Source organism: Saccostrea cucullata, unplaced genomic scaffold (assembly GCF_032062105.1).
Source record: "Saccostrea cucullata isolate Sc308-1 unplaced genomic scaffold, CSIRO_AGI_Scuc_v1 ctg5, whole genome shotgun sequence".
NCBI classification, from domain to species: Eukaryota; Metazoa; Mollusca; class Bivalvia; order Ostreida; family Ostreidae; genus Saccostrea; species Saccostrea cuccullata.
Genome location: NW_026940631.1, coordinates 187,420 through 213,932, shown reverse-complemented (window position 1 = coordinate 213,932; position 26,513 = coordinate 187,420). Strand labels below are relative to the sequence as shown.

Genomic DNA, 26,513 nt, shown 5'->3' with positions numbered 1-26,513 from the left:
GAGTTGGTGAAACAAGTAATACTGTCCTTTTAAAAATTTGAATGTTCTGTTCAGAAAGTATGGATCATCTAAGAATTTTTATATAACTCCAACATTTATTTTATGTAGGAATATGTGTTTTCTAAGTTTTGCATGTGAAGGCTCCTCATCTTCATCTCATTTCAAAAATTGTGAAAAAATTCCATGAGTTCCTGGATTGTTATGAGTGTTGTTAAGACCAGTGAAGTGAGACAGTTATATTTCACAGAGTATAGAGATTATTTCATCTATTTTGCTTTAAGCTCATTTGAGTCGAGAGCTTTCAAATTGATTTTTTTCTATCAAAATCCATCCATCTGTTTCTTTGTAATTTTGTCACATTTTCATTTACCGCTTTTGGAATAACTGTAATGAGCAATGAGCCCTCTGCCACAGTTGTGAAATTCATTGCCCCTGGGTAAGGGAATTTAGAGTTAGTATAGGGCTCTGTTGATCATATTGTGACAAAATCGAGGTCACTTTTGATTTCAGTTTTACTACTGCAGTAATCCAAGTTTTATGGCCCCGAAGCCAGGTGCCTAGGAGAAGTACGCACCTGTCCCTGACCGGTCAGGCCTGCTGTGGATCCTATGTATTGATCAGTTAGATGAAACATTCTGTTGTCTAATTTAGTATAAAAATAAAAGCTTTACAAGGGTACGAAACAAGTCAGCCAAAATATGATCTAATGATAGGTTTTATTTGCTAATTATGTCATTATAATGACCATAGCATTTTTCAAAATGCTGACTTTTAAGGACATTGTCCTTACAGCATCAACTTATTTGTCAGTAGCCTGCCTTGATTTAAAATTTTATCTTTCTCAGTTCACGCTCTCAAGTGTGGAATAAGACGGGAGATGTAAACACCATATGCAAGTGATAATGAGATATTACTATATAATAATGGAAAAGCTGAAGTCATCTCATTTGACATGCAATTTAGCTGTTGGCTTATCATCTATAGTCAGTAAAACATTGAAATATGAAACAGATGTAGCACTCTTTGAAGTCTTTCATTTCTAGTCCACAGCAAGTGTTTTTCTCTTGTAGAAGTTTTTGAATAATTTCTGCTTCCCTTGGAACAACTGAACCAAGGTCATCTTGGCAACATTAAGGTCTCTATCAGAAAACTGTTGATTAGCACTTGATCAAATTGCTGATGGGAATACAATATTGTGAACTCGCTCCCAGTAACTGTAGTTTACTTTCAATTGGTAATCTCGATCAACAACAGATTTCAAGTAAATATAATTTATTTGTTTATAGTTTTTGATAACAGGAAATGCAGAATGGTTAGATGCATCATATTAAACGTAAAGAATTCATGTTACTGATATCTTGTACTTGCTATAAAAGAAAATATCTTGATATTTTTATAATTTCATGATTCAAAATTTATAAATGAACTCAGGTAAACCATTACCATATATCTGAATAATTTAATAATGTTTAAATTCAAATAAAACTGGTAAATCGGCACAAAATGCAGAATACATAAATATTAAGAAAATAAATATTGCTGCACATATAGATATCACAGTTATACACCAGCACAATAACATCACCAGTTCGGTGATTTGGAATGTTTCCTGATGATTCACGTCGTAACATACACTGTAACATGCAAGTATACTAGACTAGAAAGGAAAAGACAATGGCAGTTATATGGAGTCACACAACGGTAATCACAAAAACAATATAAGGGCAGTAATTGATGAATTCCCTAGTTTTGGCAAATTCCTGAAACTTAAGCTTTTTCTGGAGATAAGACCAGTTGTCTCTTGTCTCTTTTTTGATGTGGAACCATTTACTGGTTGCGTCTACTGGCCTTAGCTCTGGGTTTGCACTTTTTCCAGTGCTGGGTTTTGTAGATTTCTGTGGAAGCAATTCTGATGGCTTTTACATGATTCAAAATGCTAATGGAATTCTTTTAGGAGGTGTTCCAACTGACGTGCACTGGCTTCCTACATACAGACAGAAAAAAATTAAATCGCAGTGCACAAACAACATCTTAATTTAAGCTTTACAAACTAGGTTTATTACCACCAGGAAAGGAAATTTGTTCTGAGCTACATGTACATGTATGATTTAGTTGTGAGTTGTGTACCTTGTATTTCTGGTGCTTCATCTCCAGGTACTTAGCATGGTCTCTCTCCTGTTCCAGCTCTGCCTGAAGCTTCAGTAGCTGATGTTTTGTGTCAGTGTCAGCAATCTCTGCATAGTTAGCTAACTGACTGATTGTCTGTCTGCTTGTCTGTGATATAAAGGAAAAAAAACCCCTCAAGATCAACACAAAACTCCAGCTTTATGAGTAAAGAAATTCATATCCACAAGTTACTGTAGATCACTAAAATTTTTGCGACATGTACTTCTTTTCCTGAGATGGACTTTTAATCTTTAGTAGTGAGACAAATTTTTCACAACTTGTGGTACTGCTTATACATTTGTATTATATTTAGGAATATAAATATATGCAAGAATGATAATTACTTGAGCACAGTGTCTTATGTAATTAGACAAAAATAAAGTAATTGTGAATAAAATGTGATTTACAGTATTGCAAAGCTCAAATTTTTAAAAACTCTCATCAGTCATAAAATCTAGCATTTCTTCCATTGCATATTCAGAGTAGTATTTCTCTTATTTCTGTCTTCAGAATTCTTTCATTTAAAACCACCACATTTAAAAAGTTAGTTAGTACCCAAGTACCAAGGACAAACTTGAATTTCTAATGAAGAGGTCACACAAATCACCATTTCTTTTAACAGTATGAAAGGTGGTAGGGCAAATTGTAAATTAATTGTGACAATTAACTTAAACTGTGGTGCATTTAGATTAGAACAGAAAACCCAGTTTACTTCTTCTTTCTTATGTATATACTTCATTCTTATAGTAAATGTATTTGCACGACATTTTGCAAAATTCAACCAAGAGGTAATATTGCTTTAGAGATTTTTTGGGGGGCTGGGGGTGGGCTGTTACTATAGGGGTGGGTATTATAAATTTCTCCCAGTGCACTTCACTTTACGAAAGCATAATTAAACAAGACTAGAGCATGTAGCACTTTATTTACATGTAACTTTATAGAAGTATCATAAATGTATCCATGAAGATACCTTTCTATAAATTAATTGTTAAACTCAGGTAAGTTTTTGTTGCACGGGTGTGAATATTGTTAATAAAGAGTGTATCTTAAAGGTTTGATATATCCTCGGTTTGCACTGGAAAATAAAAGTAAGCTGAGTGCCATGTTAGTAGCAGGTGCTAAAAGCTAAAACTGTCACTAATATTGTACCCCATTTCTCGGCTTCTTTTCACCCTGATATGCCTTCATGTAAATGAAAGATACAAAAATAAGTATAAGAAAAGTAAATAAATATTAATTCATTTCCATGTACATGTATATTTATAATACTCTTTTTAAAATACTCAGTTCTTCACATAAGTAGATGGTGTTAAAGTGAATTAATACATTCATGACAAGACACTGCTTTGTGATATGTTGTTATGGTTACTGTTTACTGTAACTAAGTTACCTTTATCATGTCTCTCGCCTTCTCCGCGGCTGCGTGGGCCTTCCACCTTTCTACCTCCAGCTGCTTTTTCTGGGCCTGATTTTCATTTTCCAACACATTCTGGGTTTTCCTACAATAGCCAAATTTAACAAGATAATGCTGTTACAAGAAAATAAAATTTTGCATGGTGCCCTTAGTATAATATTACAGTTTTGGCTAAGAGCAGAATATGTTTCCCCAAAAAGGTGGTGGTACATGTATATAAACAAAGGGATTTCAATACAAATTTATAAATACACATGTATTTCAATATTTGACTATTATTTGAGAGGTACATTCACAACATGCCTCAGTGGGTCTTGTTCTTTACCTAGAGTCTAGAATTTCCTGCTGCAGTAGATCAAACTTTGTTTTGAACCATTCATGTGCGTCCTGTAGGTGTCCAGACACCTGTTAATACATGTAGAGTTAGTGTAAAATACATGTTTATTTCTTCATAAACATATAAAACAAATGTCTCCTTTCAAAGGATGTTCAGATCTGATGCTATTCTCTTTAAGAAAAGATAAGTTATGAAGATACACTTGACACTAACTTTGTCCTCTCAATGTGATCATACATTGACATTTGAGTTTAGGTTCACTGACTCTGTGATAAGAGAAATAACTCCACTGGATTAAATTACTCGACTTTGTACAATTATTCTTCTGTAAAATAAACAAGATAACAGACCATTCCTGTCAAATTTTGCCCTGCTTAACATGCTGACATTTTGTTACCCTCAAATCATATTTCTTCTAGAAAATCAAAGCTACATGTATATTACAGTGAGCAGAGGAATAATGAACCTTAAATACAGATGTTTACTTTTAATCATACACATCCACATGGAAGGCACTGTGCTTAAAGGAGTACATATACCACACTTAAACAGCCACCTAAGTTTCCCTTTGATCTGGGAACTGTCCCTAATCACACTGGGGGGATAAATGAAAAAACATTCCACTAACATGTTACGCCATTCACACCTTAATGTTCAAAAAAGTAAGTCATCTGCCTTGACTTTGACCTTGGATGTGACTTTCATTTATTGCATCTCACAATATGAAATATATCCATGAAGTTTGACAAAAAATTTGCAAAATGGAAGCCACTAACCAAACACTCTTTCAAGTATGTGAAAAATTGACAAAAGATGGTCATTTACCAGAAAAACAGTGACCCTAGTTTGCCTTCATTTAATGACCTCCATAGAAAACAGTGACCATAGTTTGCCTTCATTAACTAACCTCCATAGACTCGTTCTGAGCTCGGCGAAGTCTTTCCTCTGTCTCTCTCCTCATTTTCTCCACTTCATCTTGGTGTCTCTTGGATTCCTGAAACATAATTATTTTTTCACATAGGTTAGAGAGCCTATAAAATGTAATTGAAAAGTTCCCCCCATATCTAAGCAACGTTAAAAGTTAAGGGTTTATTTCCAAATATACAGTGATATCTTCCTATTGATTAGACACAGCACACATAACATCAGTTATAGAAAATAAAATCAGCAATCCATCTTCAATGTTACTCCAAAATATGTTACATCTCCATTGGCCCTTATTTTGTATTTGTTTCAAACTGACAAGGGAAAATTAAAGTCACAGTATATTTTAGGGCTGGGCAAAAATATCGATATTTCGGTATATTGCAATACAATGACAAAAAATATCGTATTGCAATACGTTTTTGTAATATCGATATATCGGCAAAATGCTTAGACTAAGGAATTTTATCATTAAATATAAAAATAAATGTAAGAAAGGCTTGTTATTAAGCCAAACAGTAAGACAGAAGCTGTTTTATGGTTGTATTTCAGAGCATTACTTTGAAAAATTTAACAAGATTTTTTTCTTTTGGCTACTTAACATAGTTATGTACATTCTGCGTGTAAATTAAAGTAAATTTATTCAGAAAATGCCATTTTATTTTCGTTGAAAATATTGCAATACATATCGCAATACAGTTAAAAATATCGCAATATATCGCAATACGAAATTTCTGCCCAATACCCAGCCCTAGTATATTTCAGACTTTTTCGTGCAAAAATGTCCTACATGTACAACATTTCAAGATTTCTATTTCAAGAATTCATAAGTGATTGTATCTTTGTATTGTATACACAGTGGAAAATATTTGTTATAAACCCAACATTCGTAGCTGAAGATTTTTTTTTTGAATTTCTTAATTTTGGAAATACATGAGTTAGCAACAATTATGAATACTTGATCAAAGACTGGAATCTAATTCTGAAACTGTCAGTACAAATAACAATGCATGGCACTTGAATGCATACAATACTTTAAAACTATTTTAAGATTATTCATAATGACCTTTGTCATAACTTTCTTTGAAAAACAATATAGATTAAACATAAGCCATGTTCTGAAATGCATCACTGATCCTAATTCTCCACTTCTTAAAAACAGTGTAGGCTGTGACAGTCCAACTGATCACATCATTTATGTCACAGGTGGTGAGAAATCAAGTCTTTAACTGGGACTCGAACCCCCCGCTGGCATACCGTGCCAGCACTTTAACCACTAAGTTATTGAGACCCGATATACTGATTGACTTTCACACACATGAATCTATTGAAATTTATCATACAAATCACATGATACACCACTACTATTCTGTGATAAAAGCTGATAAAACTAATAAAAATAATTCAAAATTCATTTCAGGCAAAATAATACAAAGCTTAAATTACACTTTAATGAGGTGCAGAACAGAAAATTTAATTACAAAATAAAGTAACAAACATGATAGCAGTTTGTTGGTATGATGCAAATGTCTTGGTAAAAATAAATCAATGTTGATCTATATAAATACCATCTTTTAACTACACTATTCCTTTCTTAACTAGCTAAATGTAAGTGCTATATAGTTAAATATTATTCAAGAAGTGAAAAGTTTACTAAATTCCTTTGTTTATCATACTGAAGGTCAGAGTGCAAAATGATAGATTCTGATATTACTGGATATTCTTTGTGGGTGAACAATTCATTATATAAGCACACATGCACCATTCTACAATGGCTTCCACAATCTGGGGATTTCTGATACACCTACCTTAGATTTGTGTTTGTGTCTTCCATTTTCTGTTTCTGAAGAACTCTGTCCAAATACATTACATTTCACATTTCAAGACTGCTTATTGTTATCAGTTTTGGATTTATACATAATCTACTTCTGCTATTAATTGTTTCTGTCATCAATTACATGTATTTCTGATTATTTTTTGTCTAAACTTTGCAGACCTTTTCACATCAGGTTCAGTGATGAAGCAAAAAATGTCAGAAAATGTGTCAAAGTCTTCATTTAAAATGTCATTAAGGCCAGCATTTTTTTATTTTTAGGTTTACAAACCCGCCGCTCAAGTTTTTGAATTTTCAGAAAAAAAATAAAATTGAGAAAATCAGATTTTTTTCTTTCCGATGTCAAATTTGAGTCGGGATCGAGATTTCAAATTTACGAACTCGTACTTCCGGTTTTAAAATGCATGATGGCGGTAACGAAGGTAGATTTGTCAAGTCCATAGCAGCACTAAACCTTGGTTAAATGTAAATATTTATCGATAGGAGTGCCATTCAAAACGTTTCACTCATTCAGAGAACAAATAAAGTGCTGACAACTTTGTTGCAGAATGACATGTTGGTGAGATAATTTTGTATCTGTATTCAAAAGTATCTGTCATCTGTCTCACAGTCTGTAAATTATTTTCCTCCCACAGGTTTAAAACTGCCCATGATAGCTTTTGTCGAAGACATTGTTTAAGTATCTGTTATAGCTTTCAGTCTCAGCATCATTCTTCAGAAGATGGTCGCTTATGCATCAGATGTACTGAATAAAACTATGCGAGAGATTAAGTCCATTTGAGGAAGAAATAAACAATAATTTTGCCCAAAGAAACAAAATATTTCAACTATTTAAAAACAAGTAGATACAAATTACAAATATATACAGGCATGTAGTATCGTTTGTGGTAGCCAGGAAAATTATTTTACACTTAATTCAAATTGAAAAAAAAATTCCATCTTACTCTCCAATACTCCCTGTCTGTTTTAAGAAAGGAATTATTATTTTAGGTCTCAAGTATATAAAGAACAATTTCAACACATTCACCTAATACATGTACATATTAAAAATATGAAGATACATATATATTGAAAGAGTTTTAAAAAACTGTTGTTTTTTTTATCTGTATTTTGAACAACATCACAAGATTTATCATCTATATCACTGACCCCAACTGGTAGATGATGAAATAAACAATTAAAGGTTCTATTTTCCCCTTTGTAACCCTTATGTGTCCAGTGGCAAGGAGCCTGTTAGGAGAGCATAAAAAAAGAAGCAAAAATTAATGTAGAAAAGTCGATAATGTATCCAAAAAAAAATTTTTATTTTTTTTTTATTTCCTCCTCCTACGGGACTTTTTCATTCTGATGTTCGTAAACCTAAAAATAAAAAAATGCTGACCTAAAACACAATATCCCTAACCTTGTACTTTTTCCTGAGTTCGTCTTTGAGCATTCTTTCCTTTTCTATTGCTTCATCTCTTTGCTTGACCAGGTCGTTCGTTCTGAGCTGAGCTTGAGCGAGCTGTTTAAGCTCCTCCTGGAGTGAGCTGATCTGAGTCATGAACATGTTTATCATCTCGCCCTGTTCCGCGTTTCTGTGGATGTACTCGTCTCTAAGCTTCTCCAATTCCTCCATTTCTTCTCTCATTTGCTGTAAATTAACATCACAATACAAATTATACTCATCACTGCATCCTTCTAATGTTACAGAGTCTTTAGAAATTAATTGCACTTATCAAAAGTGGCTGTTTAAAATTAAAACTATGTTTAACGTCACCCGCGCGCGTAGGTTTATGAGAAATTCGTCTTTGAAAAAAACAAACAATTCGGAATTCCGTACGTCCATTCCGGTTTTGGTTCTTCAATTAGCGACTGAATTCTGCTTCCCGTAGTGACAGAAAATGTGCTTTGAAAGCCGCAGTGAAGGCGGTGTCTTATTAAAGAAAACTAGTGAATTAAAGAGTTTGGGACCATAAATGTAAGTAAAAAATAGATGATTTTATGATTGAAGTTAATGACAAAGTCTAGTTTGTTGATTTTTTCTAAAGTCAGTCTTCGAATCACATGTACAGACTGACAGTGACAGACTCTCAGTTCGTGATTCTATTGTGTCAAAAACCCAGATTTATATACAGTGAAAAGCATCATTTAAATCTTACCAATATGTTTCATATTAAAAATATTTCTGTAAAAATCGAAAGGAACAGTAATGAGTAAAGTAATTGATTTCTTCATAATTCATGTACCTACAAATAGCTACAATTTTCGGAAAAAGATAATACTTGTCATAACCATTTGAGCAGGGAGAAGCTTACCGAAGATAGGGCCTTTCAAGTGAAGGAGAGTAAGGAAAGTGGTTGGGGTATTCCAAGACGTGAAGAATCCTGTCTTTTGTGTGAAATTCAATCAAGGTATTAAAGATAATCTGTCAGCTATCAGTATGGTCCAAATATTAGTATTCACACTTTCAAAACTTAATGCTAGTAGATCTAGTACTAAGATAAAATACGACATAATTCAATTTGAGGATGTTTCAACATGAACAGTTTTAAATATTGTCATCAGTAAATTTAATTGTAGATATTGATCAACTTTTCCCACAAGAAGAAGCATTTGCCTCCAGGGTACCATGGATGTGTGGCAATATAAATCCAAAGGACAACTGAGGCCTAGTTAAAAGCCACTTTCCTGCATATTCAGTCTCAGACCACATTGTTTGCTAACAATAGGACTCAAACTGATTTACATACTAAGGAAATACTCTGCTAGGGAAATTAATCTTAGGTGTCATATCAATTAAATGCTCTTATTACTTAATTGTAATGTTTTTAATGTACTGAATAGGTTAATTTGAATAAATTCACAATTGTTTGAAAATTTTGTTTGTTTATTTTTTTCCTCCCTCCCTCGTAGGTTTTGAACTTTAGATGTGACGTTAAACGTAGAATTAACTTTGAACAGCCTTAACTTAAATTCAAAATATTACCGGTACAATAACATTTCACACTCTTTAAAAGGGAATTTTTTGAATTCCGAGACTTTAAACTCGGTGCAATTGCTAAGCATCTGAGATGTTCCTTACCTTTAATCTGTCGGAGCTATCCTCCATGTCTTTCTTTGACCGGTTCAGATACTCGATCCTCTTCTTCTGTTCTGACACCTTGTCCTTCAGGTTTTGTATCAGAGTCTCGGTCTCCGAGTGTTTGTGTCGTAGTTCTGTGTTCGCTTTCACCAGCTCCATGTTACGAGTCTGCAGGTTGTCATTTTGTTTCTTTATCTGTGTGTTAATTAGAGAATTTTAAAATAACATACATCAATCAAAACAAATCATCATGCATGAGAAGAATTAAAATTTCTTAAATTTAGTATCCCTTGTATAAAAATTATCTATTAGATGGTTTTACTGAGTAGTCTCCCTGCTTGATAAGATATTAAAAATACTTTTAAGAAATTCCCCTTTGGAGCCTCACCTCGGCTATGTCCCTGAGATTCTTCTTCTGTGATTTATCTTTTTCTTTTTTCAGGTCCCCTCGGAGGGCCTCCATTCTGTCCTCAAACTTCCTCATTTCCTGCTTCCACTCCTCCTGCTCTTTGTTTCTGTTTAAAATACAAACAATTATTTGTACCAATTTGTTTCTGTTGCTTGTAAAATCTGGCATCTCTTTGCTGCTTTAGGTTCTATAGATCTGTGATAGATTTTTTTTTTTTTTTTGCATTTTTTAATGGGATTAAAATGATTTAGTTTCCTGTCACAGAAATATTGAAAAAGTATGATAAATATAGTATTCTTAATCTGTGAATATATGAATACTTCTGATCAAATGTATTTGCTGTTCAATTGTATGAGGAGTGAATGTGATGGACATGGACAAAACAATTAAAAAAAAAACAAAACTCTTTTGTAATGTTACAATAAATATGAAATAAATATGAACATCATGTCACAGCAGTTCAAATCAACTTTATAATATGGTAATTATAATACACACAATTATCATAATGTAAAAATTCTTTTACAGTGATTTATGATGTTATGACATATGCAAGATGCATTGAATATTGGTCAGTTTAAAAACTATGTAAAACAGATGAATGAATATTGATGATGTGTAAAACTGCACACAAAAATTCTGTGTTCTTTAACATTTACTCACATTTCATAACTGGAATTTAAACACATTTCATGTAAAGATAAATCAAAAAGGATTATTAGCTTTTATTAAAATCTAAAATATATCTAATTAAATCTGTTAATTTCTACCCTAAGGACATACATTTTTCTTTTTTTGAGTAAGCATGGATCTTAAACCAGCTTTCAACTCTCGTTTAAAAAAAAAAGACCTACTGTTCTGATTTAAGCATCAGTTATTTGCTCAATTGGCAGTCCTTTGACTTGTTTTCCTTACTTGAGCAAGCTATTTTGGAGTCATTTGAACTAGTTTTCTGGCTTGAACATTGCTTTTTGGGGGTCCTTTGACTTACTTTTCTGACTTGAGCATTGGAGTCCTTTGACCTACTTTTCTGACTTGAGCATTGCTATGTTAGTGTCCTTTGACCTACTTTTCTGACTTGAGCATTGCAATTTTGGAGTCCTTTGACCTACTTTTCTGACTTGAACATTGCTATTTGAGAGACCTTTAACCTACATTTCTGATTTGAGCATTACTATGAGAGTCTTTTGACCTACTTTTCTGACTTGAGCATTGCTATTTGGGAGTCCTTTGACCTACTTTTCTGACTTGAGCATTGCTATGTTAGATTCCTACTTACTTTTCTGACTTGAGCATTGCTATTTGGGAGTCCTTTGACCTACTTTTCTGACTTGAGCATTGCTATGTTAGATTCCTACTTACTTTTCTGACTTGAGCATTGCTATTTGGGAGTCCTTTGACCTACTTTTCTGACTTGAGCATTGCTATGTTAGATTCCTACTTACTTTTCTGACTTGAGCATTGCTATCTGGGAGTCCTTTTTCCCGAGGTCCTTCTGGAGCCCCTCCACCACGGACTGTAGCTGGGAGTGGGAGGACATGACTGCCTCCAAAGTGGACGCTACCTCCTTATTGACTGCCTTAGCATCGTCCAAGTTCTTCTGAAGACTGCCCACCTGTAAACATAAAGGCAAGTCTACAACTCCATATTTATCATTTATCACTGATGGTGATGACTTTCTTCCATGAAATGTAAAAAAGAATGATGCAGAATAATGAATGCCATAGAATTTTAATTTAACGATACTTTTCATAATTCTCTGAGCTTCCTTGATAAAATCAGAAACTTTAACAACACTATCCCCTCCACCCGCATTAATTTCCTTACCACTATTATACAGTATATATGATGTGTTTAATATGAGATAAGGATCAAAGACACTTCTAAATACATGTATGTTAAATGCTGTTTATGATGTTATGAGGTTAGGAAAGCCATTCAGTAAGAACTAGTGGAATCAGCTCTTCGTCAGCTGATCTCTACACAAAAACAACATGGATTGATAACATCAACATTTCACATCAAACCTCCGATTCTGTCACTGTAGTCTGTAGTAACAAATTCATATACTAAGTACTGAAAATCTTCTACATAACAGAGAAAGCATCTACATCTACATTGAAGAATTGAACATTGTAATGATTTTTTTTTTCAAATAAAGAAGACATTCTTTTTAAAATCCTTTATTATACCATACTGTAATCCCCAAAGTACTTGTACATGTATGTTCCATAAAATTTCATGGCCATCTCTAATTTTTTACATCTTTTAAAATTATTCTCATATATTTGTGCAAAATACCTGTAAGTTTCAAATCTTTAAATGTTATGTTTCATCGTAATTCATAACTTTCTGATTATCTACCTTTTTCTTTTCCCTTTCTTCTGCCTCTTTAAGTTTTTCTATCAGCTGAGTTTTCTCCCTTAGTGCCTCGTCACGGGTTGTTACAGCAAACGTGTAATCCCTCTCCCTGGTTTCCACGGAGCCTTGTGAGGTACGTAACTGATTCTCTAATCTCTGAACATTAATCTTCAAATCACTTATTTCCTTCTGAGCCTGAAATAATGTAAAAATTATATCCCTTCAGTTAATGATTTTCCAGCTTTAAAACATTTTATTCAGAATAAGAAGGTGACAAAATTTCTTTACAAACAGGACACTGCTCTAATTTTTTTGTTTTGTTTAAATGCTCATAAATCACATATCATGGAAAATAAGTGTTTTATAGATTAAAGATTATCACACAACTGCTACGTCTTAAATGTTCTCAAACTTATGACCGTAATGAATACATACATAATCATATCGAGACTGTAGACTGCTGTTTTTCGCTCTGAGATGCTCTGAGTCCGTGCTGGAGGTTTTGAGGATGTCCACTTGACCCCGTAATTCCTGAACCTCTGTCTGGAGACGCCCGTTCTCGTATGCCAGTTTATTTTTCTGCTCCATCATCTCCTTCATCACATTCTCCACTCGATTTTGAGAGTCCTGGAAATCAAACAGATAACAATTTACTCAAATTTCAAGTCTTCAATGAAAGCTTTATTCTTTATTTAAAACATCTTAAGTTTAAGAATAAATATTTCTTACAGCATGACATATCAATCACATATAAAACAAGAAATGTTTGTAAAACACTTTTGCCCCCCTCCCCCAAATAATTGGAATTTTTCTAGGTCCAAGGGGCATAACTCTGTCAAAAATGGTTTCATTGTACAAACAAAACTTGACCTTGATATTCTCATGATAAATCTGTATAAAAAATTCCATCTCAGTATGTGCGGCCACCGCAAATAAAATGAATGAAACAGTAAATTATTGGAATTTTTCTGAGTCCAAGGGGCATAACTCTGTCAAAAATGGCTCAATTGTACCCAAAAGAAAACTTAACCTAGATATTCTTATGATAAATCTGTATACCAAATTTCATTTCAGTATGTGGCACTATGTGCAACGGCTGTGAAGAAAATGAACTGAAACTTGGTGGACCGACAGAATGACCGACAGCAGCAAAGCAATATGCTCTGCCTTCTTCGAAGGGGAGCACAGTTACTGTATTTTCTCCTAACACAATAAGACAATAAGCGATACCCTCTGTTGGTCGAACTGTGAGACCCTCTCTAGCAGTGTGGCGTTCTCCTGTTCCAGGGCGTTCCGCCGCTTGGTCTGGGTCTCCAGCTCCGACTTCAGCTGGTGGATCTCATTGGTCAGCTTGTTACGCTCCTCTTGCATGGAGTCCACAGTCTGACTTACCTAAACGACATTAACGTTAAATTAATAGGCCTCATGAAGCTCAGATTTGTTATACTTTTGTGCACAAGTAATCAATACATACAAACAAGTATTTTTTTCATATAACAGTTCACCAGATATTTATACATGCAATTTTTGTTAAATTGATCAAATCTTCTCTCCTCATAAAATACAAAATATATCAGGAACACAGAAGATGGCTCTATCTACACCTACCTCTTCCAGCAGGTTTTCCTTATCTTTGGTCAGTTTGAGTTTTTCTTTGTTGAGAATTGTGTATTTGTGTTTAAGTGTACTCAGTTCCTTCTCCAGCCCTTCTGATGCCTGGCTGTATTCTTCATCCTTCGCCACATACTTCTTGTTCAAACTCTGCAACTCTTTCTCCAAATGAGCTCTGAGAAAACGAAGGCAATCTTATCCATAACCTGTCTATTAATATGTGTATAAATACATAATTTATAAGTATGTTGTATGTATAAGAAGAATATTGCCATACAAAACAGTAGAACATATCAAAGCTCATACTTAACGAGGCCGAGTCTAATTCGAGTGCGCACGACTTTGCGCAGCTTTTTAATTTCATACAGAAATTTGTGTGAAATTACACCTTTTCCAAATAATTTTTATTTAAATACAAAATTAACATTATTTGTAACTCCTACTGGTCTGAAAATGTGATTTTTAGACAATAATTAGGAAAACACGCTGAAATGGCCCTACCGACGTCACCATTTTCGGATTTTGTAAGCAATGCATGACGCTGAAGAACGACGCATGACTCGCTTGTATGTTCAAGACGTCCATGGAATTTAACCTAAAAACTGATGACAGATCATCCAAAGAAACTTACTTGCAATCTAAACATTGCTATTTTTACCAAAAAATAATATGCGCCGATAATTCATCTGCACTGATATTTATTTATACCGTAATATGGCAATTTTAGAGGTATTGGGCTTTGAAAAAAATAAACTTTATAATTAATTCCTAGACCAACGTAGATGGTGAAGTTTTTTGAAATTTCACAATTTGGTGACTTTTTACAATAACTTTCATATACTTTGAATGAAAAAGAAATCCCTAGGGCAGGAATACAAAAAATATGGAAAAATGTGATAATTTGACGCTTTTTAACAAATTCCCATAGGGTCCAATAGTCAAATCTGACAACTTTTGAGATGGCCCCCCTAGAAAATCGGGGTGGTGAACAATCGATTTTTTAATCTTAAAACAATAAATATAAGAGTAAAAATTAATTATGAAAAAATTATCAAAATCCTTAGGGCAGAAATAATTAGAATCAGCCTTGTTAAACTAGAAAATGGATGTAATCATTATCCATATTCAACAGATATTTTAAATATTTTAACTATCAAACTTACAATTTCTTCTTGAGGGTTTCATTTTGTGAAGACAGCTCCTGGACACGTAGTTTACTCTGCAAAGCGTCTTCCTCAAATTTTTGTTTTTCATTCACTCTCTTTTTTTCAGCCTATTTTACACAAATATGATTAAATGTATTAAGAAGGGGAAAAGTCCAGTACATATATTCCATTCTCATAATTCTTTTAAATAAAAATATAATAGTTTTACATTGCTTTAACAAGATATAATAGGAAGCATTGTGGCAGTATTTAGAATACAGAGATTACACATTGATTGAGATCAATCAGACACTCAGACTCAGTGTTTTTTAAAAATATATTTTATTGTATAATTAATATGAAGGGATTGGCTACAAGTTCTAACATCATTAGAAAACCTTTCCCTGTAATATATGTGTATTTAATAATTAGAATTACTTACAATGATTATTGAATGAAATATTTACAAGTAGTGAAAATGTTAAGTTATCCATGATATACATGTATATGTATACAAAATATTACAAAGATTCAGTGTATTTCAAGTTAACATCACTGATGTGAAGAGAAAAAGATTCAAGTGATGACAGGATATAGAGTAACAGTTTATTTATGAACGAAAATAGAAATAGAATATCAGTATGTAACAAATCATTAATATCTACAGATTCTAGACAGTGCTGTAGAATCCTCCACCCTATACCAAGCCTTAACCAACACTCAATAACCTGAACTATGTCAAAGGCACACATCAACTGACATAAAATCAAATAGCACTATGTTAAAGAATCCATCTCCCCCGCTGTACTAGCGCTGCTGTTATATAGTCATAATACAGGTATATTTGTTATTTTCAGCAATACAAGTGTTTGTCATATCACATGATGAAAGAAGGTGCTAACTTGGCACCTTAAAAACTGTGCAATAATATAATTTACATGTTCATATATTGATTCGGCTTTTGATAATACTGAAAGACATCAGCCTAATGATGATATTCATCTTATATGATATATACCCTTTATTATAGATATCAGCCACAAAATGATATACACTGTAGATATATTAGCATAATAATTATACAGATATCAAAAGATTTCAGCTTTACTATAGATTTTAGCCTTATAATGATTTAGACATCAGAAGATATCAGTCTTATTATAGCTATTAGCCTTATAATGATACAGAAATCAGCCTAATTGTAGACTTATATTAGCCTTATAATGATATAGATATACAGCTCTGTTGTACCTATTAGCTTTATAATGATATAGATATCATCAGATTTCAGCTTTACTGTAGATTATAGTCTTATAATGATTTAGAAATCACAAGATATCAGCCTCATTATACCCTTATAATGATACAGATATCAGAAGATATCCACTTTACTCTAGATATTAGCCTTATAATGATATAGATTTCAGCAGATATCAGCCTTATTGTAGCCATTAGCCTTATAATGATACAAATATCAGCCTAATTGTAGACTTATATTAGCCTTATAATGATATAGATATCAGCAGATATCGGCTCTATTTTAGCTATTAGCTTTATAATGATATAGATATCAGAAGATATCAGCCTTACCTCCAGCTCTCTGTCATGCATGGATTTCATCCTCTCCTTCTCTTCTGATGCAGAACTAAGGATTTTGTTTAGATGTTCATTCTCCTGTTCTAACTTGGTGTTATTGGACTGATACAAACAAAATCTACTGTTAGCACTATACAAATATATACCTATGTATTAACATACTAGTAGTAAGCCTTAGTTATGTTCTATTTTTCTGTTATCTTTGTGGTTAACAGTTTGACAACATACATGTAATTCATGTTAGGCCAAAATAAAAAATACTCTTGTTTCCTGTCACCCTACCTACCCTACATTTTACCCTCCGACCCTAAAAGTTTTATTACATTTTAATTTTTTGGGTAGCTATTTTCCGAAAATACTAAAGTTGACCAACAATATTTACAGAACTAATACATCACAAGTGTACAGGATACCTTTACTTTTTAAATCTTTATTAACAAAATTGCTCTGTAAACTGTTAACATATTATTTTCGTGTTATTACATGATATATGTTCTGCATTCATTGAGTTTTGAAAATAAAATTTTTTCCCTACCTACCTACCCTAATTTTTTTGGTCAGGGGACAGGAAACAAGAGTATATTTTCATTTGGCCTTACTTCACAATAATGGCCGTGTTATATTTTATTATACATATAACTGTTTTAGAACACTCAAACTGTAATATACTGTATGTTAGATGTTTTCCTTATCCCATAACTCTTAGTCATAATAGTATCCCATAATGCCCTTCACAGGCTTACCTTTAAACGAGTAAACTGATTGGCTAATGTGATTTTGTCTATCAGAAGCATTTCCTGTGTAACATATTAACATTATCAACTGTAGCCTACAGAGTAAGAATTTAAGTAACACCCATCATGAGGGTGATTCATCATGTATCATACATTGTAAAATTTCATAAAATAAGGACATCATATTAAGGTAGGATTCTTCTCACATTTCTTGTATTTAAAAATTAATGAAATTTTCACAGAATCAAGAGGACAATATCACTATATCACTAAGTGATGGTATCAGTGAGATTACATTTGACCATTTAATATTAGAGGCAAGGTCAGGTCATGGTCATTACCTTTTTCCTGGACATTAAGAATAAAAAATTACTGTTTCATACTTGCCAACCTCCAGCATGTAAAAATCTGGTCATGACCAGATTTGCAAAGTAAAAAATCTGGTCATAACGCGTAATGACATTCACGACATTTTTACCATGATTAAATTTTATACATATGTACAAAGTATTTGTGTATTGAGAATTCTTTTATTGAAAAAGGATTTAATTTACTATGACAAAAAATTCATACATAATTTGCTTTAACTTACATGTTAAAAATGAAAATTGAAGGTTTTATATTTCAGTATTGAACTGAAGTAAATGTGCATTTTTTTTTTTTAAAAGCCTTTTCAGTTTCTGCTAAATTTGAAAGTATACCAATTTCAGTTTTGAAGTTATTTTTCCTCTCTCTTAATTAATTAACAACTGCAACATGATTTAAATTTGAAGTTAGGCCTACACTGTCTTTGATCACTTTATTTTATCTAGAATGAAAGTTTTTTTTCCAAAGATTCCTTGATATGCACATAAATATCGTTTCTCTTTTTCTTGGTTCAATCACAGGGGCATCTTATCCACTCTGTTCTCTACTTCACATATAAAAATACACAAGGGAAGAATCGAAAGTAGCACACTCGCCCAAGAAAAGATAACTCACTCGGATGACTATAGGGTAGTACCCGAGGCCTTCCGAGTGCAATCTGAAGGCCTCTGGTACTACCCTATTGTTATCCGAGTGAGTTATCTTTTCTTGGGCGAAGAGTTTCACACTGTGCAGAAAGCTGGGATTTTCGTTGGATAAAATCTATTTTCGATGGATATATTTGGAATATTTTAGCCTGGATAAGTACTAGGACATCATTTGCGCTAGTTCATTTCAGGATTTGTGTAACTTTTCTCAAGTAAGTTTTTTTTGGACTTATTTTTAAATTCGTGTGCTACTTTCGATTCTTCCCTTGTGTATTTTTATATGTGAAGTAGAGAACAGAGTGGATAAGATGCCCCTGTGGTTCAATCAGAGACATGTGTTTGGTTCAATTTGTTCCTGCTGGCCCTGATAACGATCTAGTTCTATCGGAAGCCATTTTAATTGACTTCAAACATTGATTTGTCAAAACAACACCCAGTTAATTGTTTACACCTGCACAGATAATTAATCCATCGGCATTGTTTACGTAGATCTAAGCTTGGGTTGTAACTGGAAGTTAAAAGTGCAACCTAATTTACGAACCAAATCCGGAAATCGGGAGATTTTCGGGTTGTTCGCCAAAAATCGGGTGATAAGCATGACCCGCCGGGTCATAAAAAATAATCGGGTTACGGGTTGAAAAATCGGGTGTGAACCGACGAAATCGGGTGAGTTGGCAAGTATGCTGTTTCCAATCAATCGATCCCTACATGTAATTCAAAAGAATGAATGTTTTTTTTTTTTTGCCTAAAAAGATATTACCATATAGGGCCTATAAGATGATATTACCAAATTGACATGGATAATTTAAATAAAATGGATATTTGCTAATCCGAATTTCCTCTACTTTCCTTAAATTTTCAGGATTTATTAGTTATTTTTATATGCTTCCTATATTTAACTTTTTCCACTTTTTGCATATAGTAAAGTTGTCACATAAAGGTACAAAATGATACAAAAACTAAAAGTTTTGATCGTTTACTAAGAGAGAAATAACACTTTTTTTGGATTTTTGGCTCAAATCTGTACTTTGATTTGAAGCATTTAAAGCCAATATAGTTCTAGTATGTGTGAAAAATTTTATCTATTTGATATATTTGAAACTTTAGTCCCTTATTATTAATTTAACTTACATTTGAAAATTTTGTCTAGTCTTTGATTGCCTAAAAATTATAACTAAATTCAATGTTCTAAGATAATTTTGAGAGGCAGAAAAGAAGATATTTTCATACACCACCATTCCACCAAAAATATAGTCCCTGCTAGTTTTCAACGCAGTTTACCATTTCTATTCAAATTTGTATAATTGTGACGAGGAAAGAAAAATATGGTCTTTTAAATCTCTTACATCTAAATATATGACATATCAATAAATGTACTTTGAATATTCCATCTAGTCAGAAACCAGAGAAGAATCCTACCATAAAAGAGATATATTTTTTTCTTAATTTTCCATATAAATTTGAGACTTGTGAATCAATGTCAGTGAACAGTCTATAATTGTTGAATACTGGTATTTATTTCCTATTAAATTTAATACTCGGAGATCAGACTAGACTGATATTGATACATCAGGAATGTGTTAGAGGGCCCTACCTTCTGTTGGTCCACTATGACCTGCGTTTGTTCCAGCTGTTTAATCAGATCCTCGTACTGAGTTCGCAGCCTCTGCATCTCCGTAATTAACAACTTCCTGTCAGATTCAGCCGATTCGTAGTCCTTCCTGAGTATTTCTATCAAAAACAAATTGCATAAAATTTTATGACATTATCTTTGAGTTAAATGATCTTTAGAGAAACATAAATATTAGTACTTTAAAAATATAAACGAAAAATCTTCATATATAAAAGTGTTTTATGGTATGCCATGAAATAAATTTAGCATAGAATTCAGAATTTTTTGAAAATGAAGTTCAAGTATGCATTTTGCATGAAAATAAATTAATGGTAAATCAGATAAATATGCAGGCTGATAAATCTGCAGTCTAAATTTTTCTGTACCATTTTCATGACTTGTCTGTTTAAATTGTGATTCGTATAATTCCCTCTGTGACTTTTCCTGCCTTAGCTCCTCTCTAACTTTAACGGCATCATTCCTCAAATGGGAACAGTCATTTGATAAAGTCTGTACCTAAAACAAACAAAAATAGTTAGGCCTTATATCTTAAAATATCCCAATTTCACATACAGAAATAATGATAGATATGAATACTGCCCTCATCATATATCAATTACCTGGTATGCAAGAATGACATTTCCTTTTTAAGCACTTTTTGAGTTTGAACATTTCTTTACATAAAATACTTGCAAATACAAAAATTCAATTCATTTAAGTGTACCTCCTTCAAGGACATTTTCTGAAATCTCAGGAACACACCCGTATATTAATTTACAGATAAACCCATTTCTTTGAAGTGACACATCCTGGATACTCATCAGTTGAAACTTCCATGTACACAAATATATATACATATTTATTAACACAACGAAAGTTTTTCTTATCTTTTTTTTCATTGTGTCACAGATGTTAAAGATAGCATAGTCTTGCTATTATAACTTGGTGATGGCAGAGGACTTAATTTTGTTCCTCTACCAGTAAAAAATGAATGGACACTGTCAACAAATAGGGAATTCCTTTATTGACCTACTTTGTCACAGATTATTGTTTTTTATTTACCTGTAATCCAAATGCATGTCTTATCAACTGAACCTGAGCTGTCCAGTTACAGAAAAAAAAATGTGTGATCCTTGACATTTATTTATGTCTTATCATTCAGTATTTGTGGTAGGAATTTACAAGAATTTACACCTGTCATGTCTATGTATAAAGCACAGTAAGAAGAAATTCATTTGAAACTTGATATTTAAAAAATTCTATAAAGAAATTGAAATACATAAAAAATATTATGTCACCAAACTAATCTAAACTATAAAGATTTCTCCTATGAAATGCCCATACACTGTACTATACTGCATTAATACAGTAAAACTCAGTTATAACGAAGTCACTGGGACCTATGGAATTACTTTGCTATAGCCGTATTTAATTTTTAAAGCTGGGGATCCAAGATAACTTCGCCATATCCGTGAATTTGCCATATCCGTGTTCATACTACACAAGTTTGTTCTACTGTTTAAGGAAATGCACAAACCTCTTTTCTTTCTGATTCAACTATCGATTCCATTTCTCTTATCCTGGCCAGTAATGTGTTATGAGATTCTTCTAAACTGTGTCGCAGACTTTTTTCACGTTCAAGTTCTTCACGAATGTCATTAATACGCTTCTGAAACTTAGACTTCTGGGATGACAACTCATCAGTTGCTGCACTAATGGTTTCCTGTGAGAAGGGATATAAATACTCAGAGGTCAAAAGACACTAAAACTATCATATGATCAATGATAGTTTGGATGTCTTGATGAGAATCTTAGTTTAGATTTAGCAAGTGACAAGAAAAATATAAGGAAGACAGGTACAGATATTATAGCAATTTTAGCAAAATACTAGAAATCTTCCAATTAATATTAACTATTAAACTGCATGAAAATTTATACATCAGGAAAAAAATTTAGTGTCAAATAATTCTTTGCAAAATAATGTCAATAAAGCACCAGGTATATAATTACAATTGTATATCATTTGTTTCATCTGCAATGCCAATAAAGGATTTTGCAATTTTTAAGGTAACAATATAGTAAACATTGTAAAGGTGGAAATGTTTGCATGATCACATATGATGATGGGGATCACTAAAGCTTACACATGATGAGAAAAATTTTGCTTAATATTCCCTGTACATGTACCAATGCTTTTGTTCAAGCATTTCAATAATATTTTGGTATCAATAGAAATAAACCCCATATGTAGTAGTTTTTAATCTGAATCATGAAAAAATATCCACTTTTAAAGCATGAATTTCTTACTTTTGAAACTGTTGCATTTTCCAGCTCTGTTTTAAGTAACCTTATTTCCTCTTTTGACTTTAGTCTGGCCTCATGCTCTGTTTTTAAGTCATCAGTCACCTGGTCAAGTTTTCGTCTTAATTTTCCAAGTTCTTGTTCATATGTCTCTTTCAGCATATCATATTTTTGTTCTTGGTCATCTGAATTTTTCATTTTTAAATCTCTGTCACCATGTAAATTTATCATATTCAGTTTCAGTGTCTGAATTACACTTTCTGTTTTACACACTCTTGAAACAAGGGTTTCATAATTATCCTTCAGTATATCTACATCCACAATTTGAGCTTGGTAAGGGGAAATAACCTCTCTTTGATCTATCACATCCCTCTCTGCAGGACGAATATTTTTGCCAAATCCCATGGTGCCTAATTTTTCAATTAAGTCCTGTGTATCTTGCTCTGCTACCTCCAAACGTTTCTCCAACACATCAAGAGTCTGTTGTGATGAAGTCCCCTCCATTGATATTGACATTGGTGGAATAACAGCTCGTGACATTTCAATCTAAACACTCCACTTTGTTAATTTGTTGTCTGAACCTGTATACAGTTCTTCATTGTTGAGATGCGAGATTCAAATCAGTCCCATTTAAATATATTAAAACTGACCTGTGAATCAATGATATTAGATTTTATCAGTGCTTTTCAGCATGCTTCACACATTTAAAGACAAGGCAATGATAAAATTCCTAATTATGTTAGACACTGACATTATAGGTACATTTAAATCTCCATTCACCACAGTGATCCCATAATGGTTTAGAATTCTTGCAACTTATGCCTGAACAAATAAAAGCTTGGATACAAGTTATTGACAGCTTCATTGATTTACAGATTTAAGATAGCGCACAAGACAGTGATATTTTCCTTATACAATGTGACTGAGCGATAGAGTTAAACCTCTTTGTGTGTATAGCAAACATACTGTAGGGCCTTTAATAACATGAGTTGTTGACTTTTGAGCTATATGTCGTTATAAGATGAATAAGGTGTACAAACTTCTCAAAGAGAAGCATTGCTACTATAGTATACTCCATAAAACACATAAAATACGCTGTGAGTTACACATAGAAAAATCAACATAAGCATATTTCACTGATAAAAATTAAAAAACAACCGATTTGTAATTACTGCTAACTGACATGTCCAAACTTGTATGGAAATTGAAATGCAAATAGAAAACCTTTTAAGATAATCAAAAATAAATATTACCAGCTTCTTGTTATTAATGCACAAATATGACTGTATTACAATCTAAATACATAACTTAGGGGTTTAACTACACTGGTTGTAGGTGCAAATCCGCATCGATAAACATTCACACCTCAGTGGATTTTGGAGACAAAAAATTGTATACCTTAGCAAGAAAATATAAAGTAGAAACAATTAAAAATATCCATTTCTTGGCTTTTAGAAAAGAATTTCTACATTTAAACAGTTTCTTGAGTACATTAAACAACATTACCAGAGCCTATGAATGTCCACATTTGAAAAAGAGCACTCTGTGGACGCCATATTTGTATACAAACAATTTCATTGGTCACAGATGCCGATTTATTCAATATCTTTAAAGCGTTTGTCATAATGAGTTCAGTCATTGCCAAGCGCTCTAATGTTTGTGATCGTGAAGTAGAAAACGAGAAACCTAAAAATTTCCGGATTCAAGCACCTGTCAAGGTAGACAGTAGAGTAGACTTGTTGTTCATTGTCAAATCATGTTTTGTAATTTAAACAGATAAAGACTAACAATTTGTAATGGCAATAACATTGATTTTTTATGGCCTATCATTTGATATCGATCAAGCACATTGAGTAATCATTTGCCCAGTAAATAACTGCCAAGTGGGAAATAATTGTCTACTTTCACTTCATACAATCACTATGTGTTGGTGGATGTTTTATTGTTTATCGTGTTTATTTTCGAGAAGCAGTCTGATTATAAAATTAAAGGCCTATCTTATTATGATAAGCATTTCGAACTTTGCTTTCAGCTATAGTATTTCCCCGGCTAACTGGTACGGAAAAACAATTTATTAAAGATCATGTACACTTGGTATTGCGCAACTTGACAATACAGGAATTAAAGACCGGTTGACATGGAGGCGCTCGAAGAACTGCCATACACTTTACTGGTTGGATCCATCGTGATGGTGTTGATGATGTCATTTATTGTTACACGGGTCCTGACTGGCACATGTACGTTAATTAAGTACTTCACCCTACACCTACACCATAATTGTAGGGGGTATACTGGGATCACAGCGTAGTGTCCGCCTGTCTGTCTGTACATGTTTCAGTACAAATCTGTAGGAATCAGGGGTTTGATCACATCCTTAACAATAGGATGGTTAACAGTTTTGTCCCTCAAAAATAACATCATTCTAATGATCCCTATATATAATTCATGCGCGGATCTAGAGGGGGGGGGTCGGGGGGTCAGGAGCCCCCCTAGAATTTGGCAGGTTAAAAAATGTATATACTAAAAGAAAAAAAGTTACCATGGACCCCCCCCCTGGAAAACGTTGACCCCCCTGGTAAACGCGAATATGTGTGAAAAAGGGTATGAAAAGTGAAAGATTTGAGGCAACAGAAGTCACCACTAACCCCTCCCCCCCCCCCCCCGAAAAGTGAAAGATTTGAGGCAACAGAAGTCACCACTAACCCCCCCCCCCCCCCCCCCCCAACGAAATAGGTTTTTGACGTCTGGGCGAGTTAAGGTTTTGTTTTTTCTTTTTTTTTGCTTGTCAAGGAATTTCTGGGGTTGGATTTTTTTTTGGCTGGGGTGGACCCCCCCTGGAAAAAATTTCTGGATCCGCGTCTGATAATTTACCCTTTCCTTTGCTTGAGAAGAATATTTGTTATGTTGTGCCTTCTTACAAGTGAAATTGATTACTATATAAACCTACAGTATAAATCTTTAAAGATTTTAAGCTCATCATTTAGATCACATCTTGACGACTATTTAATCTAACCTTATAGATGAGAATAATTAAAAATACATCTTTTAAATTTATGTGCCTGCAAGTTGTGTTTAAAATTAAATTTGTAATATTTTATTAATATGCTCATGTATATGTTGTATGGAGATTTTCACAATTTATGCAGAGTTGGCAACGTGTTTGACTATTATTATTATTTTTTTTTTTAACAAAAAAAACAAAACAAGAAATCAATAATTTATGCAAATGTTAAAATTCTACTTAAGACTTATGTCAATATAGTACACCAGACTTTGCATTTTTTGTGAAAAGGAATGAATAAAACTTTTATCTTATGTATGTTTGCAAAAGATACAAAATATATATTAAAGACATTGACACATTTTTCTTGTTCTTCTAGGCAAGAATACCAGTGATTTTCGTCCAAAGCCAAAATCAACCTAATACAGCACAAATACAATCTAATACATCAATTTCATGAATATATTTTTTAAAACATAAAAAAAGAAGTATTTTTATTGTATATTTTTATTTTTAAAATTTTCATTGCTGTTTGAATTAGTTCAATTTTTTTAAAAATAAATACTTAAACTTTTTCCAGCATCAACCTTAAGTTATTAAAAAAAAAAAACAGAATGCTGAAATTAAATGTCATGTTGTAAATTTTTAATGTACTAACTAAAGATTGAAATTAGTCAATTTAAAATTTACAAGATGACTTCATCCTTGTATAATATACACACCCTTCATACTTATACATGTATATTCAGTGGAATCATCAATGTATCTGGGGAACCAATTAATGTTCATGGATTTTCTGGGTCACTCTTATCAATGAATTTACATCCCCATAAACAGTTATTTCTTCACTGCACTGATTCAGTCGATATCAATATCTTATTTCTGAATAGAAGTTAATCATACCCACAAAATTATACAACATCTCCTGCCTCTCCACAAACCAATGAAAATTTTGCTCACCAATGAACATTAGCCCCCACAAATTCAAATT

General features: G+C 32.9%; 1 protein-coding gene and 1 long non-coding RNA gene across 5 annotated transcripts; one reads left to right on the top strand and one right to left on the bottom strand.

Annotated features, from left to right (window-relative positions):
• Window positions 1-1,347: 1,347 nt before the first annotated feature.
• Window positions 1,348-24,082, bottom strand: LOC134255767 (coiled-coil domain-containing protein 150-like). Of its 3 annotated transcripts, XM_062738286.1 has the most exons (22): window positions 24,028-24,082; window positions 22,528-23,171; window positions 21,758-21,943; window positions 20,607-20,736; window positions 20,203-20,339; window positions 16,856-16,963; window positions 15,284-15,393; window positions 14,118-14,295; window positions 13,740-13,901; window positions 12,945-13,136; window positions 12,513-12,704; window positions 11,594-11,763; window positions 10,128-10,254; window positions 9,740-9,934; window positions 8,078-8,308; window positions 6,650-6,694; window positions 4,825-4,911; window positions 3,906-3,985; window positions 3,557-3,665; window positions 3,316-3,348; window positions 2,128-2,274; window positions 1,348-1,984 (listed from the first exon to the last, which is right to left on the bottom strand). In XM_062738286.1, the coding sequence occupies exons 2-22, from the start codon at window positions 23,059-23,061 to the stop codon at window positions 1,937-1,939; spliced, it is 3,201 nt and encodes a 1,066-aa protein (XP_062594270.1). In that variant the 5' UTR covers window positions 23,062-23,171; window positions 24,028-24,082; the 3' UTR covers window positions 1,348-1,936. The 3 variants fall into 3 exon arrangements, with proteins under 3 accessions (XP_062594270.1, XP_062594271.1, XP_062594272.1); XM_062738287.1 differs by lacking the exon at window positions 3,316-3,348; XM_062738288.1 differs by lacking the exon at window positions 6,650-6,694.
• An 84-nt stretch (window positions 24,083-24,166) lies between these two features.
• On the top strand, window positions 24,167-26,096 carry LOC134255768 (uncharacterized). 2 transcript variants are annotated; one of them, XR_009989622.1, is made up of 3 exons: window positions 24,167-24,239; window positions 24,560-24,758; window positions 25,902-26,096. It is a non-coding gene; the product is annotated as an uncharacterized LOC134255768 (long non-coding RNA). The 2 variants fall into 2 exon arrangements; XR_009989623.1 differs by having other exon boundaries at window positions 24,200-24,239; window positions 24,554-24,758.
• Window positions 26,097-26,513: the final 417 nt, after the last annotated feature.

Excerpts from the sequence above, each read along its gene's own strand:
- LOC134255767 (XM_062738286.1), bottom strand. The coding sequence starts at position 23,061 with ATGTCACGAGCTGTTATTCCACCAATGTCAATATCAATGGAGGGGACT. Across the intron at positions 12,705-12,944 it reads TACAGTCTCGATATGATTAT|GCTCAGAAGGAAATAAGTGA; the intron begins GTATGTATTCAT and ends ACATTATTTCAG. Across the intron at positions 11,764-12,512 it reads AAGAAAGGGAAAAGAAAAAG|GTGGGCAGTCTTCAGAAGAA; the intron begins GTAGATAATCAG and ends TTATGTTTACAG.